A 14,831-nucleotide genomic window follows, 5' to 3' on the forward strand; every position below is an offset into this window, starting at 1 on the left:
GAGCTTCCACAGAAGTTCAGTTTTATTATTAAGATATAACACATTGGATTTCTTAGAATCTGTGGCTTCTGGTGATTTCCTTTGTCAGACACATAATTCTTAGATATCTTAGGCTGTATTTCTGGGATATCTTATTCTGTGCTGGTGATTTTTTAATGGGTCCAATTTTAAAAATTATGTGGAAAAGCCTACACACTGCAAGGGAGGGAGACCAGCTGGGAACCACATCGGTCACCGGTAATAAGACCGAGAGATGCTGTTTTCTGGGAAGACCTATCTCTTGGCCCAAAGGCCCAGACTGAGCCATTCTGTGGGAGTTGCAGAGAGGCAGGATTTGGGCTTAACTGTTGAACAGGTAACACGCCCAGCTTGGGAAAGGACCTGCCATGTTTCAGCTGAAAAAGAAGGCTTCCTATCTGGAATGTGGTAGATGGAGGCCTGTCCCCTCATTAGACGCAAGGTCAGAGAGGAAGACCGTGAGGTCCCCTTTCAACTCCAATGTTCCAGAACTCTCTAGGTATTTTTCATTCTTTCATTTTTTTCAACAAATATTAATTGAACATCTAACAAGTCGCCGATGCTGGTCTAAGTGCTGGGTTTGCAGCGGTGCGTAAAACAGTTTGCACCCACTTGATGCTTCTATTCAAAAGGAAAGATAGTCCATAAAGAAGTGAATTAATATATTGATAATGCCTAGCAAGTAATACAAATAAAAACGAAGCAGATTAAGAAGTGCTCTTGTATGTATGGTGTTTGGAGAAGACAATGAGGGGACATTTGATCAGAGGTCTAGCAGATGAGAATAATGGACAGGCCTGAGGGCTGGACATGGGAAGACCAGCCAGGTAGGAGGAGGAAGGTCAAGCCTCCAGGCCTGGGTGCCTGGCCTGTTTGAGGACCTGAATGTAACTGATTGACCCAGCTATGGGCCCAACTTCTTACCTAGGCAGTGTATTGACTGCTAGATCTATCGATCTCACTTTTTACTGTCATCCTAAGAGCTATCATTTATTAAGACCTACCATGTGCCAATCGTTGCTAAACACATTATGTGTATTACTTCTAATTCCCTCAACCACACTGCAAATTACGTCTTATCGTCCCCATTTTACAGATGGCAAAATTGGGACTCACTGCTTTCTCTCAGTCATTTCATCTAGTTCTAATCTACTCCAAGGGGCAAATACTTAGTTCACAGCTGACTGTTACATGCTTGAAGTGTATGTATTAGGCCAAATGCACACACATCTACAGAAATATACTAAAGACTTCCATGATGAGATAACATCTGAAATGGGGTGGCCACCCCAAACTATTTGTTTATTAAAACTTAAGGAGAAAAATTACTGTAGGCCCTATGGAGGAATAAAATCAGGACAATGTCCTTCCTTTTCTAATCAACATTTCTAATTCTTAGCCTAGACATTTCAACAAACAAAGGAGCCTTACCCTTACCTCAGAAATGTGTGTTCTGAGTTGATATAAACTTCTTAAGTTTCCTAGAAAATTACTTAGACAACTGAAGAGGACCTGGAAACCTAAACAGGGTCGGGGCATGGCCAGGGACATTTTCTTAGGCAAAAAGCTCCTTGAGGTTTTTTGAGTCTGCACCAAAATGCCCTGTGGTTCTTTAAACAACCCCTCCTTGTCAGCATCATTGCGAGTTTCTGTTCTTACAGCTCGCAGAGGCCTTGTAAGGCATCTTGTTCTCTGTAGCTTTCAGTGTTGTCCTTTGCACAAAGGTTGAATTGTATCTACCAGCCCCCCAAGTCTGACTGTGTAAAGTATCTTTACAAAGCCTTCCGTTCTGTAGTCCCTCTAAGGGGAAGGGCACGCTTCAGCTCAGAGAACTGCTGTGAATCTCCCCAGCCAGCTCACTCCTGCTTCCTGCCTTCTGACAGCTGTGGTTTTCAGGTTCTTTTTAGCACAGTTCTCTAAAAATGTGAATGAGACATGAAGTCATGTTGTAGAAGGCGTTGCCTGGTGGGGCCATGGGCAGGTGGGGCCCCTCCAGAAAAAATTCTCCCAGGCTCCCTTTTCTCGAAATGGCACTGGCCACATAGGAGTGCTTACTCTCCTTGTTTTTTAATTTCAACTTTTCTCATCATATTTGGTTCTCAGACCTGATAATAGCAAGTGATAATAACAAACATGAAACCGATTTGAATTTGAATTTAGTTATGAACTCACTACTGTCGTAACGGAATAGGCAGGGGTTAGCCCTGGGGTCCTGGGCTACTCCGAGGTCTCCCTACAAGTAACAGAGTCCCACTCCTGCCCTGCAGGCTTGGTGTGAACAGTCAATGGAATGAGGTCTGCACAGCAACTAGTGCAGTTGTCTTCGTCCTTCTCACAGTAATTATAGTCATTTCAGAGGAGCAAATACTTGGGAAATGAATGTCACAGTCTGGGTTTACCCAGAGGGTTTGCACAGATTTGGACCCGCAAAAGGGGGTGCTTCCTTGTCATAACAGGAAATTTGAGGGACTGAAATGCTCCTTCAGCTGCCTAATCCAGCAGCTCATTTCCAGAGCTGGAGACACTGCTTTATCCGTGAGCACACGAGTGTCTGTACGTGTACATCTGTCTGTCTGCCGTGGCATCCAAGTTCCTCCTTGTGGATGTGGTGCCCTCTAAACCCCACATGGACTAGCTAAGACTTTGCTTTGATAGGAGGCCTCATTTAGATGCAAAAAGGGAAGGGACTTAGGGGTCTGCCATAGAAGTTTTATCCAAGTACACGGGGTTCTGAACTGTCTGGGGAGCAGGGCTGAGGTGGGAGGAAGGGCTGCCTGACACCTGTCAGACCACAGTCCTCACCTGACTGCCAGAAGGAAGGAGGTCCCTACTCCCCTGCCAGGGGACTGAACAAAAGGGGGTTTGTAATAACAGTGATTACAATAATAGCAGTAATGTAGTAATAGCTGCAGCTGACATTTATTGACTACCTGCCAGACACTGAATTTTTCCCATTTAATCCTGATAATGATAACCACCCTGAGCAGAGACCATGATTATCCCCAGGAAACCAAATCCGGGTAATTTGCCCACTGTCACACAACAGTGTGCAGGTCCATGTATACACTGGAAATGTCCTCTTTCCTGGCCTCAGAAAACCTTCACGAGAACTCCATGAGCCGTGCCTCCTTCCAGCCAAACACCCAGGGGCCGTTTGCAAGTCTGCTCTGTGAGCCTCCTGCACTGAGGATATGTGAGAGCGTCATCGCGTATGTCTCTAGCATTGTGTGGATATGTTTGGATGTGCCCTGTTTCCCACCTTGGAGAATAAACTCCCAATGGTCAGGGTCCATGAGCTCTCTATCATGTGGCTCCGAGAGTGTCACCTGAGTGGTCCGGGCTAAAGTGAAGGATGGTGTCTGCTTGCATAGTGTCACTGAGGAGGCTGTTGATATATGGTGACTGCTGGGTGCATGCTTTTCTTCTCAGCAAGACTGGTTACCCAGTTTCTCTGCCCAGGAGACACTTTATGCAGCAAGTAAAACAAGCCTGGAGATGACACTGGGCTCCGACACTCTGCAAGTAGCAGGGGTGAGACTTTGCAGAGGAGGAGACCAAAGCATGCTAATTAGTGAATCACATTCAAAGAGAAAAGCCATCTGGGCCATTGGATATGGGAACAGGTAACCACTCACCCTGCCACTGGCCCTGAAGACTTTACTGTGTAGCAGTATTTTTTTTTATTTATCATGCACACATACATGTACGACATGTATGAAATTATGTGCCAGGTACTATTTAATCACTTTTCTATTAACTCATTTAATCTTCAGCAACCATGTTAGCTAGGTTCTGTTGTTATCTTCATTTTACAGGTGGGGAAACTGAGACACAGAGACATAACTTGATCCAGATCCGAGAGCTAGTAAATCACAGAGCCAGGATGACCACCCAGGCCAGATGGTATAATAATTCATTATGATGATGCCTAAACATTAGGAGAATGCAAAATATTTCTAGCACACAGATATTGTAACAAGGAAACATGTAGTACATTTGAGAAATACTTTTATGCAAAATTATTTTCTTCAAGTTTTACATACTCTAGGAATAAGTTCTAGTTTTTCTGAAAGTTCTGTTTTTAAGGGAATTTCCTCCCAAAAAAAGTTGAAGCATGTAGCATGATTTAAAAAGAAAAAGGTCAGCAATGCAAATAGCATTCATATGTGATTTTTGACAAAGCCTTATCTGTGACATTGTGACACAGATATTTTTTTGTTCCTGTGCTAGTCTGTGAGCAAATAAAGACCGAGAAGCCATGTGCTTTGATCCAGACAACCCAGCTAGGTCAGATGTGGAGCTTCAATCCCAGTCCTAACCGTATCTTCCTAGAGTATATAACCTCCTAGACAGAGACTAAAAGGTGTCCCGAAGTAACAATTGTATGCTGTCTTTGTTAGCGAATACAGCAAAAGCATTTTTGCCCTTCTTATACATCCCACACATACCCAACATAGCCCTAGATATGTTATACATATTCAGTGAATCCCTGTTTGATTTTTTTATCTGTATTTTAATTTAGGGTGGATTAAAACTAAGACATCCCTGGCTTATACCACTCCCACCCTAAAATTGTAAGTCCTGGGCGTGGAGATGGGGCTATGGAATGTGAGCCATTCTGGAGGCAGCTCAAAAAACTTGTTCATTGTTCATTTCAGTTCCTCTTGTTCATGAGAAATTGGTCTCCTGAGTGGATCATCCATTTGGTAATCTCTTGGTGAAAGGCTGCGTCTTGTTTTGTGTGCCTAGTAAAAGTTCTCACCAATGTAATGTAAGGGTTTATTGGGGCTTGGTGAAATCCTGTGCTTTGAGGTATGTATGTTTATGAATCACCGACACATGCTGATGACTTCTCTACCTCGTGCCCAATAGTCACTGATAAAGCCTGGGTTCTGTTGCAAGGAGACATATACTGAGAGAAAGTTGATTGTGAGTACCTGTCTCAGGCTCTGCTTCGAATGTCTCATTCACATGCTATTCTTTTCCTTTCCCCTCAAGGGTCGAGATTACTGTTCGGAAGAAGAGGATATCACATAGCACCAATTCCACCACTCAAACCAGGAGCTACTACTGTGTAAATAGGTTACACCCCAATTGAAATCTTTGCAAAGGTCGGTTCTCTTCAGCGAACAGCACTATAGCAAAAGAAGATCGTTCCGTATCGTACGCCCCATTAAATTACAGTGTTTCTTAATGAACTTGCAAAGGAATATTGCTAAAAACAAACAAAAAACTGTTATCGAACTTTCTTTGTTGCTGCTAGTTAAAACTTGTTGCAACTTTTCACTTCTCTTGTGTCCAGGTATGCAGCAAAATTCTGCAGTTTCACCTTAAAGATACTGTTGGTTTTACAGATGCTCTCCAACCTATTTTCTATAAGATGAGGTAGTGGTGAACTCAGATATCAAACTTCTGTTCTAGACTGGTTCTGCTTCTAAGACAAGCATCTCCTCCCCCCTCTCCTTCCTCCCTGTCTCTCCCAAGTGGTCCAGAGCCTTGCTTCTCACTGGCAATCTTATGCTTTGGAGATGGGGTGGTTGCTATGGCAACTTGTTTTTCTGCTCAGAAGAAGTAGAGAAGCTATTACCAATTAAACATGTTGTGACATGACTCCTGGAAGTGACACAGGAGCAAGCAGCAGGTTGTTTGATTTACTAGGAATTTGAATCGAGGATTAAGCTTGCGACATTGGCTTTGCTCAGATGCAGACGAAAGTGTGATCACAATCATTTTGAATCCCTCCTCCCCACTCCCCACTTTTTTTTTTCTAAGAAAATAAACATTTTACTGTTTTTATGTATCCTCGTCTTCTCCCATTCATCCAGTTCCCTGCTTCACGTTGATCCTGGGTGCGGAAGATGTACCCTCCTTTGCAATGACATGGATAATTGGCCTTAGCGGCTCCCTACCCTCCAGTTAATAACTGCCACCCGTTAGCAGGGCTGTAAGTGGTCATAAGAGGTGAGGGGACATCCCACAACTTTTAGGAGGGCCTGGACCACCCCGTTATCTTTCATTTTGTTAGCAAAGAAACCATCCTACTTCCTCATTCTGTCCCTTCACAATGTTACACGAACCTTGCCACTTCCTGTTCCTCTCGCTTGCACCCCTGAATGGGACCGTGAAAAGCCTTTGCCTCCTGGGAAATGCAGGGCATTTACACTGGTGATGACGTTTGGAGATGCCAAAGCCAAAGCCCCAGGGCAGGAGTGGGGAATGTTAACTGTGGGATTGGTAGAGTTTATTTTTCCATATTATATGAAGAGAATGATCTCTTCTCAAAGACAGAAATAATATTTTTAACAAATGTTGTCGCAAGTAAATAACGATCAAAAGGAGAAAAATAACTTTTGTATTTTTTTTAACGCGTTTGATAGCTTTGACCAGGGTCGTCTTCACTGCTTTCATGGGAGGGCCAGAAGCCCGGGTCTGGTTTTGTCCCACGAAAACACGCAAGGAGCCCTGTGTGTTTCTCAGCGCGGGGCTGGGATGTGAAGGGCGAGATCAGCCACACGACCCGAGGCAGGTAGTTACTATGTTCTGGGTAGTCAGGAGATCACCAGCCGCAGAAAAGAGTAAGAGGCTGAATTTGTTTTGCTGAGAAAAGGAGGCTTGACTTTGAAATCCATTCACGTAATCGATGGCACCATCGATGTGCTAATGGTGAGACTCCTCACCGCCCTTTAGACCCCAAACACAAAAGTGAGGGGAAGGAAGGCAACTCAGTCAAGCACTAGAGAAAATGAACTCAAATGTTAGCAACAAAAGCCCTCAAGTCTTTCAGCCAGCAGCAGCTATTTCAGGGAACAGCTGTGGTTGTTACATAAATAGAGAGGCAGCCAAAATTTAAGGCTTTTTATCTTGCTTCAAGCAGAGAAATGCACGGAGAGTCAAGTGGCCCAGGCTTTTAAGTTCCCTCCCCTTTGTATGGTTTTGGCCAAGTGACCAAAATAGTTTCCCTCAACTGTAAATGAACTGCTAAGCCCCACCTCAAACTTGTTCCCTGGGGACTGACTTTCTGTTCACTGTTATGTGGATGACCTTTTCCCGGGATTTCTTGTTCTTATTAAGCAAGAATGATGCAAATGCTCAATATCTTCCATTTGCCTCCCCTCCGTGGTGTCTCCCACAGGGTCGTCCCAGAAAATCACCACCTTCTGCCCGAAGACAAGCATGCACCTATCATTTTTCTTAGAGTCACATTTAACATGCTGTTGATACGCATGTACGCAGAACCGAGTGGTTCTTGGGAACATGACTTTTGAGTGTTTCATAAAACCAGAAACTGGTTCCCCTGAACAAGTTGGTGGCTTTCACCTGGAGTTCTCTCCCCCAGGTTTAACTCTTTGATGTACGAAAGTGATTCCATCCGCAGACGCGTTTGATAACATCTAGAAATAGATTTGAGAAATGGGATGGTTGAGCGGGTTGGCATGAAATGCTAAATTATGTTAGCAACACTCAAAATTGTTTTCCATTTGTTGGTTTTAATCATAAAATTGTCAAGTGATTTGTGTTTGTACTGTTTTTTTATGCCTTCTGAAAGGGTCTAATGCAAAAATATTTTGCGTTTTTCCCTCCTGTGTATCTGAACAGTAATCAGATACAATGAAGAGAATAATCCAGAAATTAGTGCTTCTGCTGGCTCTTATCTCTGCGGACTCAGGGAGCTGGAAGGAGTGAGGGAAGGAAGTGGCCCCGGGGGTGGAAGCAGAAAAAGGATGAGAACTGAGCAGAGAGTTGATTGAATGGCTGTGTGCTGGGCACTATTCAAAATCCAGCTGCAAGTGGCCCGTGGGTGGGGCAGACTGTCAACAAGATTTACGGCCGCGTTCCGCACGCCTGATGTGCCCGGAGTTGTGGAGCTGTAAAAGTTCAGCAGTGTGTGCACGGCTTTCTTCGGTGGGCTGAGACTCAGGATCACAGAGCACTGATTGTACCATAATTGACTACGTGTTTGTTACTCACAGGGAACCTCAAAAGAGGCTTTTACCTCCGTGATGCCTCCCAGTCCCAGGCTGGAGTGTAGAATGGTGTTTGGTCTATTTAGGGACAAAGAAGGTATGAAGCCCAGAGAGGAGAAAACTAGGACAGTCTCAGAAACAGCAGGGGCCACCCACGGGCCTGCTGAGCAGCGGGTCTCTCCAGTCTGCAGAGCCCTGGGTCTGAGACAGCACTTTGGTGACTTGAATAAAAGGGGGCCTGACAGAGGAGGAGACGCCATTCTTAGCACTCTGCACAGGCGCCAGCTTCCTCCACGCTGCAAGGTGAGGGCGCACCCCTGTGTCCAGGGCCCACCCAGGTCAGAAGTGGGCATGCCTGAACCTGATAGCCCCCAGGAACAGGTCGAGAGAGGATGGTGCCCACTTTCTGGTGCCATTTGATGCCATCCCACTTTGAGTTGCCACCTTTTCCTCCTCCCAGCATCACCAAGACTTTTTTCAGGTCAGACTCCTTTATAAGGGGGCAAAGAGCAGAATTATACCTCTCAGGAATTTTACCTCGGTGACCTATGATGCAGGCTGGGCTCTCAGTTACAAGTCCTGCTCAGACACTGAGCAAGAATTTAATTAAGAGTGTTCCATCTCTTCCGGTCATAGATAGAAACTTGGTTAAATATGTTGGTTTCACAGGAAGAAAATTTATCAAATTCTTAATCCAGGAAAATACTGACCCAGTCTTGGACTCAGGATCTGATGTGCTCTTCATGAAAAGCGAACTTTTGGTGTTTGAGGCTCTCTCCTTCCTCCTCCCAATTCCATCACATTAAAAAAAAAAAAAGTATTAGATCACACTTTGTAATTTTACATAAAATCTGTTTTCCATGCTTTTCCCCTGGAAGGCAGTTTCAGAGCTTTATTTCTTTCTTTGTACTTCTCAGAAAATAAACTTTTTGTTAAGTTGCTTAAAACCCCAGTAGAAAAAGAAGGCGTAATTGGAGAGAGGGAACATGTACTTAAGGGCATAATGAAAAAGTGACGTGAAACAGGAACTCTGGCTTCTCGATGTCCCGGTGGACCCCCGGACCCCCACGCGTGTCTGTAAAGCCGGGTGAGGCAGTTGGCTTTCACACTGCACATGTCCCTATAATAAACCTCTGGAATTTCACAAATGAGGTCTATGAGTTGCCTTTTGCCAATGAATGAACGTGTATTAACAAGGGGGAAAAAATGTTCTTGGCTTCAGTCACCTTTTTGAATGTCTCTGGAAAGGGGTCAACAAGGTATGGTGGAAAATGAGGGTTGTGAGTGAATATATTTCTTTCATGACAACCCTTAGGGCTCTCTAGCAAGGCCGTGTTTTTCAGCAGACTCTTGTACCTTCTCTGGGATCAAATGTGATCTTGGGGGAAGAGGAAAGGGATGTAATATTGATGATCTGTGCTCACTCTGCGCAGATACTGTACTAGGCATTTTATAATTGTCTTGGGTAATCCTCAGGGAAATCCTGTGGAGTCGCTCCGCTGCCCCATGCTCTAGGTAGTGTATCTTGCATAGAATGCATCTTTCCAACAGAATGCCCATGGTGAAGGAAGGAAAGATGTCATTCAAGTATGTTCCTAATGTGTTTATTATTACTATGCCAAATTTGTTTATTATTACTATTTGCAACACTGTGAAAATAACCCCGTGGGGGCATCTGCTTGCTGGAATCTCTCTTTGGCTCATCACCAGCCCGGTTTCCCCATGGGGAGTGTTTTCCTTGGCCTTCCCATAGCTGGTGAGCTGCACACAAACCAGGAGAGGCTGCTGGCTAATAGGACTTGAGTGTCTGGAAGGAAAAGACTTGGAGAATTTACGCATGTATCTCTCCCCCGGAGTTCTTTCAGCATCAGAAAAGGAGCCTGGTACTTCTTCAGTTAGTTACTAGGAGTGCTCTGATTTCTTCTTAGGCTCATTGCGTAGCAGGCTGCCTCCTTGTAAGGTGACCTTAATCTTGCAAAGCCTAACCTTGCAGAGCAGGTTGGGAGAACCTGACTTGAAATCCTTTCTTAGAAAGTAGGATGTGATGCCTTTTGTGATCTTTGAGCTGGAGGTCTATATTCCCAGGTTAGTTTAAGAACCAAAGCTAGATGTGAATCTCTTTTGAGACCTTAAATGTTTTTGAGAGTCAGGTGGTGACTTGAATAGTCATTTAAATAATGTGTTCCAAGGTCAGAAGAGCCCAAGAATTCCCTAGCGTTCCTCTCCTTGCTTCAGAAGGAACATTCTATGAAGAAGATAACTCATGTCTCCATAGCAACTGGTAGAGGTGCTGCCTAGAGGGGACCCACCCCCCACCCCCACTTACTGGGCTTGAAAGAATCAGAATAGTTTCCTTGTATAGAGAGGGTGCTGTGTCCAGTGAAAACTACCCCAAGATCCTGCCTTTTTCTAACCTGGAATCTATCAAATTCCTTCAAGATAATGTGGAAGTGACTCTTGTCTCTTGGAAGCCAAAAGAATTGCTTTAATTCAGCAAGATTCACCCCAATCCAGTGGCTCCATTCTAATAGTGCCTTCCCTCTCTCCCCAGAATTCTCCCTTCTTCCCTTTCCAGGGGTTATTTTTTAGCCCAAGGCTTTGAACTTGAGTAAGACTTAGAGGCAGTAAAAAGAACACCATAAACTCAGCCAAAGATTCCTCGGGGTCTGTAGGGTTGAAAATAGCTCTAGAACCTTGGGGCCCATGAGGCCTAGACTCAGAAGGAATCAAGAGACCCTGTTTCCTGGCATTTCGGTCCAGACCTTCAGGGGCTGGCTGTTCTCTCTTGACAGTCAAGTGAGTGAGGGAAGTTTCTCAGTAGATTCCAAGCCAGCTTTTCCATTCAAAGCAAGATGCAAATTCATTTTAAAAAATCTGTATCTATTTTCCTGGAGCAGAACCCGGCAGCTGCCTTATTAGAACTCTGAATTTGAATTAACACACACACATACAGAAGACACAAGAGAAAGAAAATACAACAATATAGTCACTGAAATTCTTCAAGAAGGAGCTGTGTTTTGCTCTTTGTAATCTCTAAGATAACAGTAGGCAAGTATTAGTGTAGCTATAATAATACCAAACCAGGAAAAGCTAGTGATCACTCTGGGGGAAGTTTGAACAGGAGGATGGAGATCTGGTGGTGGTCTCTCCTCGTGCCCCCTGTTCCAGGATGCTCTGCCACTCGCATGTGTGACTTGGCTGAGCCTCTGGCCTAGATACTGTGGCTGGCACCCTTTCCCATCCCCAGGTGCCTAAAGGACACATCCCTTAGGACGTGTGCCCGGTGCAGCCACATACACCCACGGGGTTTCTCACACACTCTCCCACTCATCCAACGTGGCCTTTCCCGTGGCATTTCAGCAGCTCCACTAAGATGCTCTGACACTGGTGTGGATTTGGGGCCCTTACGTCTAGGTTGTCCCAGACACAGCACTTTTCATTTGCCTTCCCCAGTGTCAAGGACTCATTCATTCAATGATTATTTATAGAGAATCTCCTATACTCCAGGCACTGAGCTGATGGCCAGCAATCACAGCTGAACCAAACACAGCTCCCGCCCTGCAGGAGCTTACTGGGCGTCAGAGAGACTGAGTGGGAGGTGAGCCTGTAGCAGTAAGTATTGGGTGCTGTGGAGGGGCAGCTGCCCAGCTTTGGGAATAAGGGGCTTCCTGAAAAAGGTGACATCAAAGCCGAGGTTTGTCAGAGGATGGACAGAGCATTGCAGAGGGCCTCCAGGCCGAGGGGGGAGCATGGGCCTCAGCCCAAAGGAGGGACAGTGTGCAGGTCGGCGGCTGCCTCCACTAGCGGAGCCGAGGAGGGAGGAGTGGAGAAGGGGTGGGCCAGGCAATCAGCTGGCTGTGCCAGAGGGCCTGGGCTTTGCTATGGATTCAGGGCCCCTAAGGAAGGGCACAGGTCCCTGCTGAGGCCTCCCTGAGAGGTAAGTGTGGTCAGCCTAGGGGCCCAGGCTGCCCTCTTCGCTGTGGGGCGCACGGTTGCTTGATGCGATGACTTGTTCCTACATGCCCCCGCCCCCGCCCCCACGCCAGCTTCTCTTGCCAAAAGCTGTTTGAATTCAAGTGCTTAGACTTGGCCTGGATATAGTTTAGAGACACACAGGGGACAGCTCTGGGTCATCCTGACCTATCTGTAGAGCCACAAAAGCCTAAAAACCCCTCTTGGGGGCAGGCTGGCCTGGGCCCCGAGGTGAGGGTGTGCCCCAAGGGGGATCCAGGAAGCAGCAGCGGGCTTCCCAGGCTCCGTGTGGCACCTGCATCCGCCCTGTCACGGGCCGCAGGCCGCGCACAGCTGTTCCCTGCGTTCGGTCATGCCTGGTGGCCAGGCCTCCACCGTGTCCAGGATGCACACCCGAGTCCTGCCAAACAAAGGGGATGGTTAACACACACCCGCACATGAAAAATACCTATGAGTCTAGGCAGCAGCCATAGACCCTGGGGGACGGGGGCGTCACCAGCACTTAGATCTCTACGCTCTTTGGGGGGGAGGCAGGAAGGCTCAGAGACAGGCAGGATCTCTCTGTGGAGACAACTCCCAGTGCCTTTTAGGTTTCCCAAAGAACCTAGAACCTTCCAAAATCCCTAGCACCTTCAGAGCATCGGGGTTATTTTCCTCCACCCCAGGCCCCAGACAAATAATTAGAAACTTCATAAAGGGAAGGAAGAAAGTGAGATGAACCAAAATACGAGCTGTGAGGCAACACGGTTTCTAGAAACTCAAAGGCCCAAACAAGTGATGTAATTGCCCTTAGAGGTTGGAGGAATTTAGGGATGAAGGCAGTTTTTCCTAGCTGAGTGTCTTGGGGATCCCCAGATATCCTTGGGGCTGACCTCTTTTGCAAGACCTGCCCCACTGGGTGCAGCCTGGCGTATTCCAACAGCAGCACCAGCCTCCCAGACCGCTGGAAAGATTTTAGCTCAATTGAACACTCACTCTTTTCCCAGTTGCTCCCTCTGGCTCTTTGCTGAGGCGTTTCTAGTTCTGAGTCCTGTGATGGTTGCTCGAATGTCCCATGTTCTAAGCGGTTTGATTAGAATTTGGCCTGTGCTGGATGCTGGCAGTGCATTTGACCTCGATGCTGGAAACTGGCAGAGCATTTGACCTCACACACACACACTTTAAAACTAAGGCCTGGGAAGGTCCCCTTATGGGCACAGGGAGTCATGGAATATGGTCAGGTTTGCCTTAGGGCACCCTCCGCATTGTTTGCCCTGGTCCCAATCCTACTTCATCACCAGGAAAAGATCAAAATTCCTAGCTACCAGCTGTCAATGATTGTGTATTTGCTCTTCCCAAGGGCATTTGTGTTTTGTTTAGGAATAAGACCTTATAGTCAAAGGAAATCTAGCAGCAGGAGAGGAGGCATCAGCTCAGTCAGGTCTGAGGTAACTCAGGGCTTTGCTCTTCTGCGGGTCAGCAGACACTTCCTCAGGCAGGTGTGGGCGGCCAGCAGGGCAGCCTCCCCGGGGCTGCACCCACACATGAATTCTGTAAAGCAGTGGGACCCTGTCCGTCGCAACCACACTTGCCTAACAGCAAAAACTTTGTGAACTGCAACCCCTCTGTTTGTCTGTTAATTAATTTGAAGTGTATATTCGTAGACTCCTGTACTATTAGGCACATTTTTATAAAAAATACACAACATAGGAATTTTAAAAGAATAAGATACAAATATTATACACAGAGGTTCTCCCTGAACTCTTGAGGGGGACCTTGAATACCCCCTGGTATGTGTGCACCCAATTTAGACACCACTGTTTTAAGAGCAAATTAGCACACCTTGATGGTGTCCAGCCCCACCTCTGTGCTGACCCTTGGCCTGTGGAATAAGGTCTTAAGGCAAAATCCCTAGGAGCTTCTAGTCTGGGAGACAGGGCAAGCAAATTCTCAAAAACAAATTTAAATATTGAAAACCCTGTTGGACAGGAGAGCTTCCCCCCAGGTGGTAGTGGCTCCAGGTGCTAAGGGAAGATCAGGTACCTGTACAGACCTGTGGGGCTGTTCCTCTTTTCTCCTTGGATCTCTAGGCAAGGGCATTTGGCAATATCCCCAGCTGTCTCACGACTGGAATTCTTTGAACCCTCAGAGCTTCAGCAGCGCTGTTCCCCACATCACCCGTGGGGCCACATCGCTTAAGTATGTTTGATTTGGCCACCAAGATGTAATGATGATTCTGTTCCATTTTGGAAAGGGTCTGAGAGAGTGTACAGGTCTAATTATATATACATATTTATACATGTGTATTTTTGTTTATTGTTACATTTTGACATTGGACTTTCTATTAAAAAATTTTTAACAGTTGACCTGGCTTGCTTCTTCTGTATGCCTTTCTTCTTTCCTGGGTCCCGGCGAGTGGGCTGCCTCAGATGTCTGCAAAGATGTGCGTCCTCCTCACCTCCCCACTCTTCTCTCTTCTTCCCTATTCTCTCTCTTCTACTTCCCATGCTTTCAAGTTCTTGTGTTTTTACAGGTACGGAATGCATCCAGCACCCATTTGGAAAGCCCTTAACCTTGTCGTTCCCTCCTACTTCCGGACAGCCCACTCGGTCCCATCAGCTTCTGCAAATTTGGATTTAATGAAATGGCAAGAATGACCATGAGAAAAAATGATGCCACAAGGCTTTTAAATCCCTTGAGCATCCCCCTCCCTCTACGTGTGCAAGTCCTGGCTGTAAGGCCTTGGACAAGTTACTTAACCTTCCTGAGCTTACTTACTGTACCTTATCAGTAAAATGATGCTTTCTCATAGGTTTGATTTGAAGCGATGCCATAGTAAGTGCTCGATAAACAACCTCCTCTTCACAAGGCACTCGTTCAGCCAGCCCACATTTGTTA

General features: G+C 46.1%; 1 protein-coding gene across 1 annotated transcript in view; it reads left to right on the plus strand.

Annotated features, from left to right (window-relative positions):
- Positions 1-14,297, plus strand: part of C11H1orf21 (chromosome 11 C1orf21 homolog) — a 216,986-nt gene extending 202,689 nt beyond the window's left edge. The window contains exon 6 of the mRNA XM_037009909.2: positions 5,017-14,297. Coding sequence (XP_036865804.1) covers positions 5,017-5,055 — 39 coding nt within the window. The 3' untranslated portion in view covers positions 5,056-14,297. The remainder of the gene's footprint in view (positions 1-5,016) is intronic.
- The last annotated feature ends 534 nt before the right edge of the window (positions 14,298-14,831 follow it).

Source organism: Manis javanica, chromosome 11 (assembly GCF_040802235.1).
Source record: "Manis javanica isolate MJ-LG chromosome 11, MJ_LKY, whole genome shotgun sequence".
NCBI classification, from domain to species: Eukaryota; Metazoa; Chordata; class Mammalia; order Pholidota; family Manidae; genus Manis; species Manis javanica.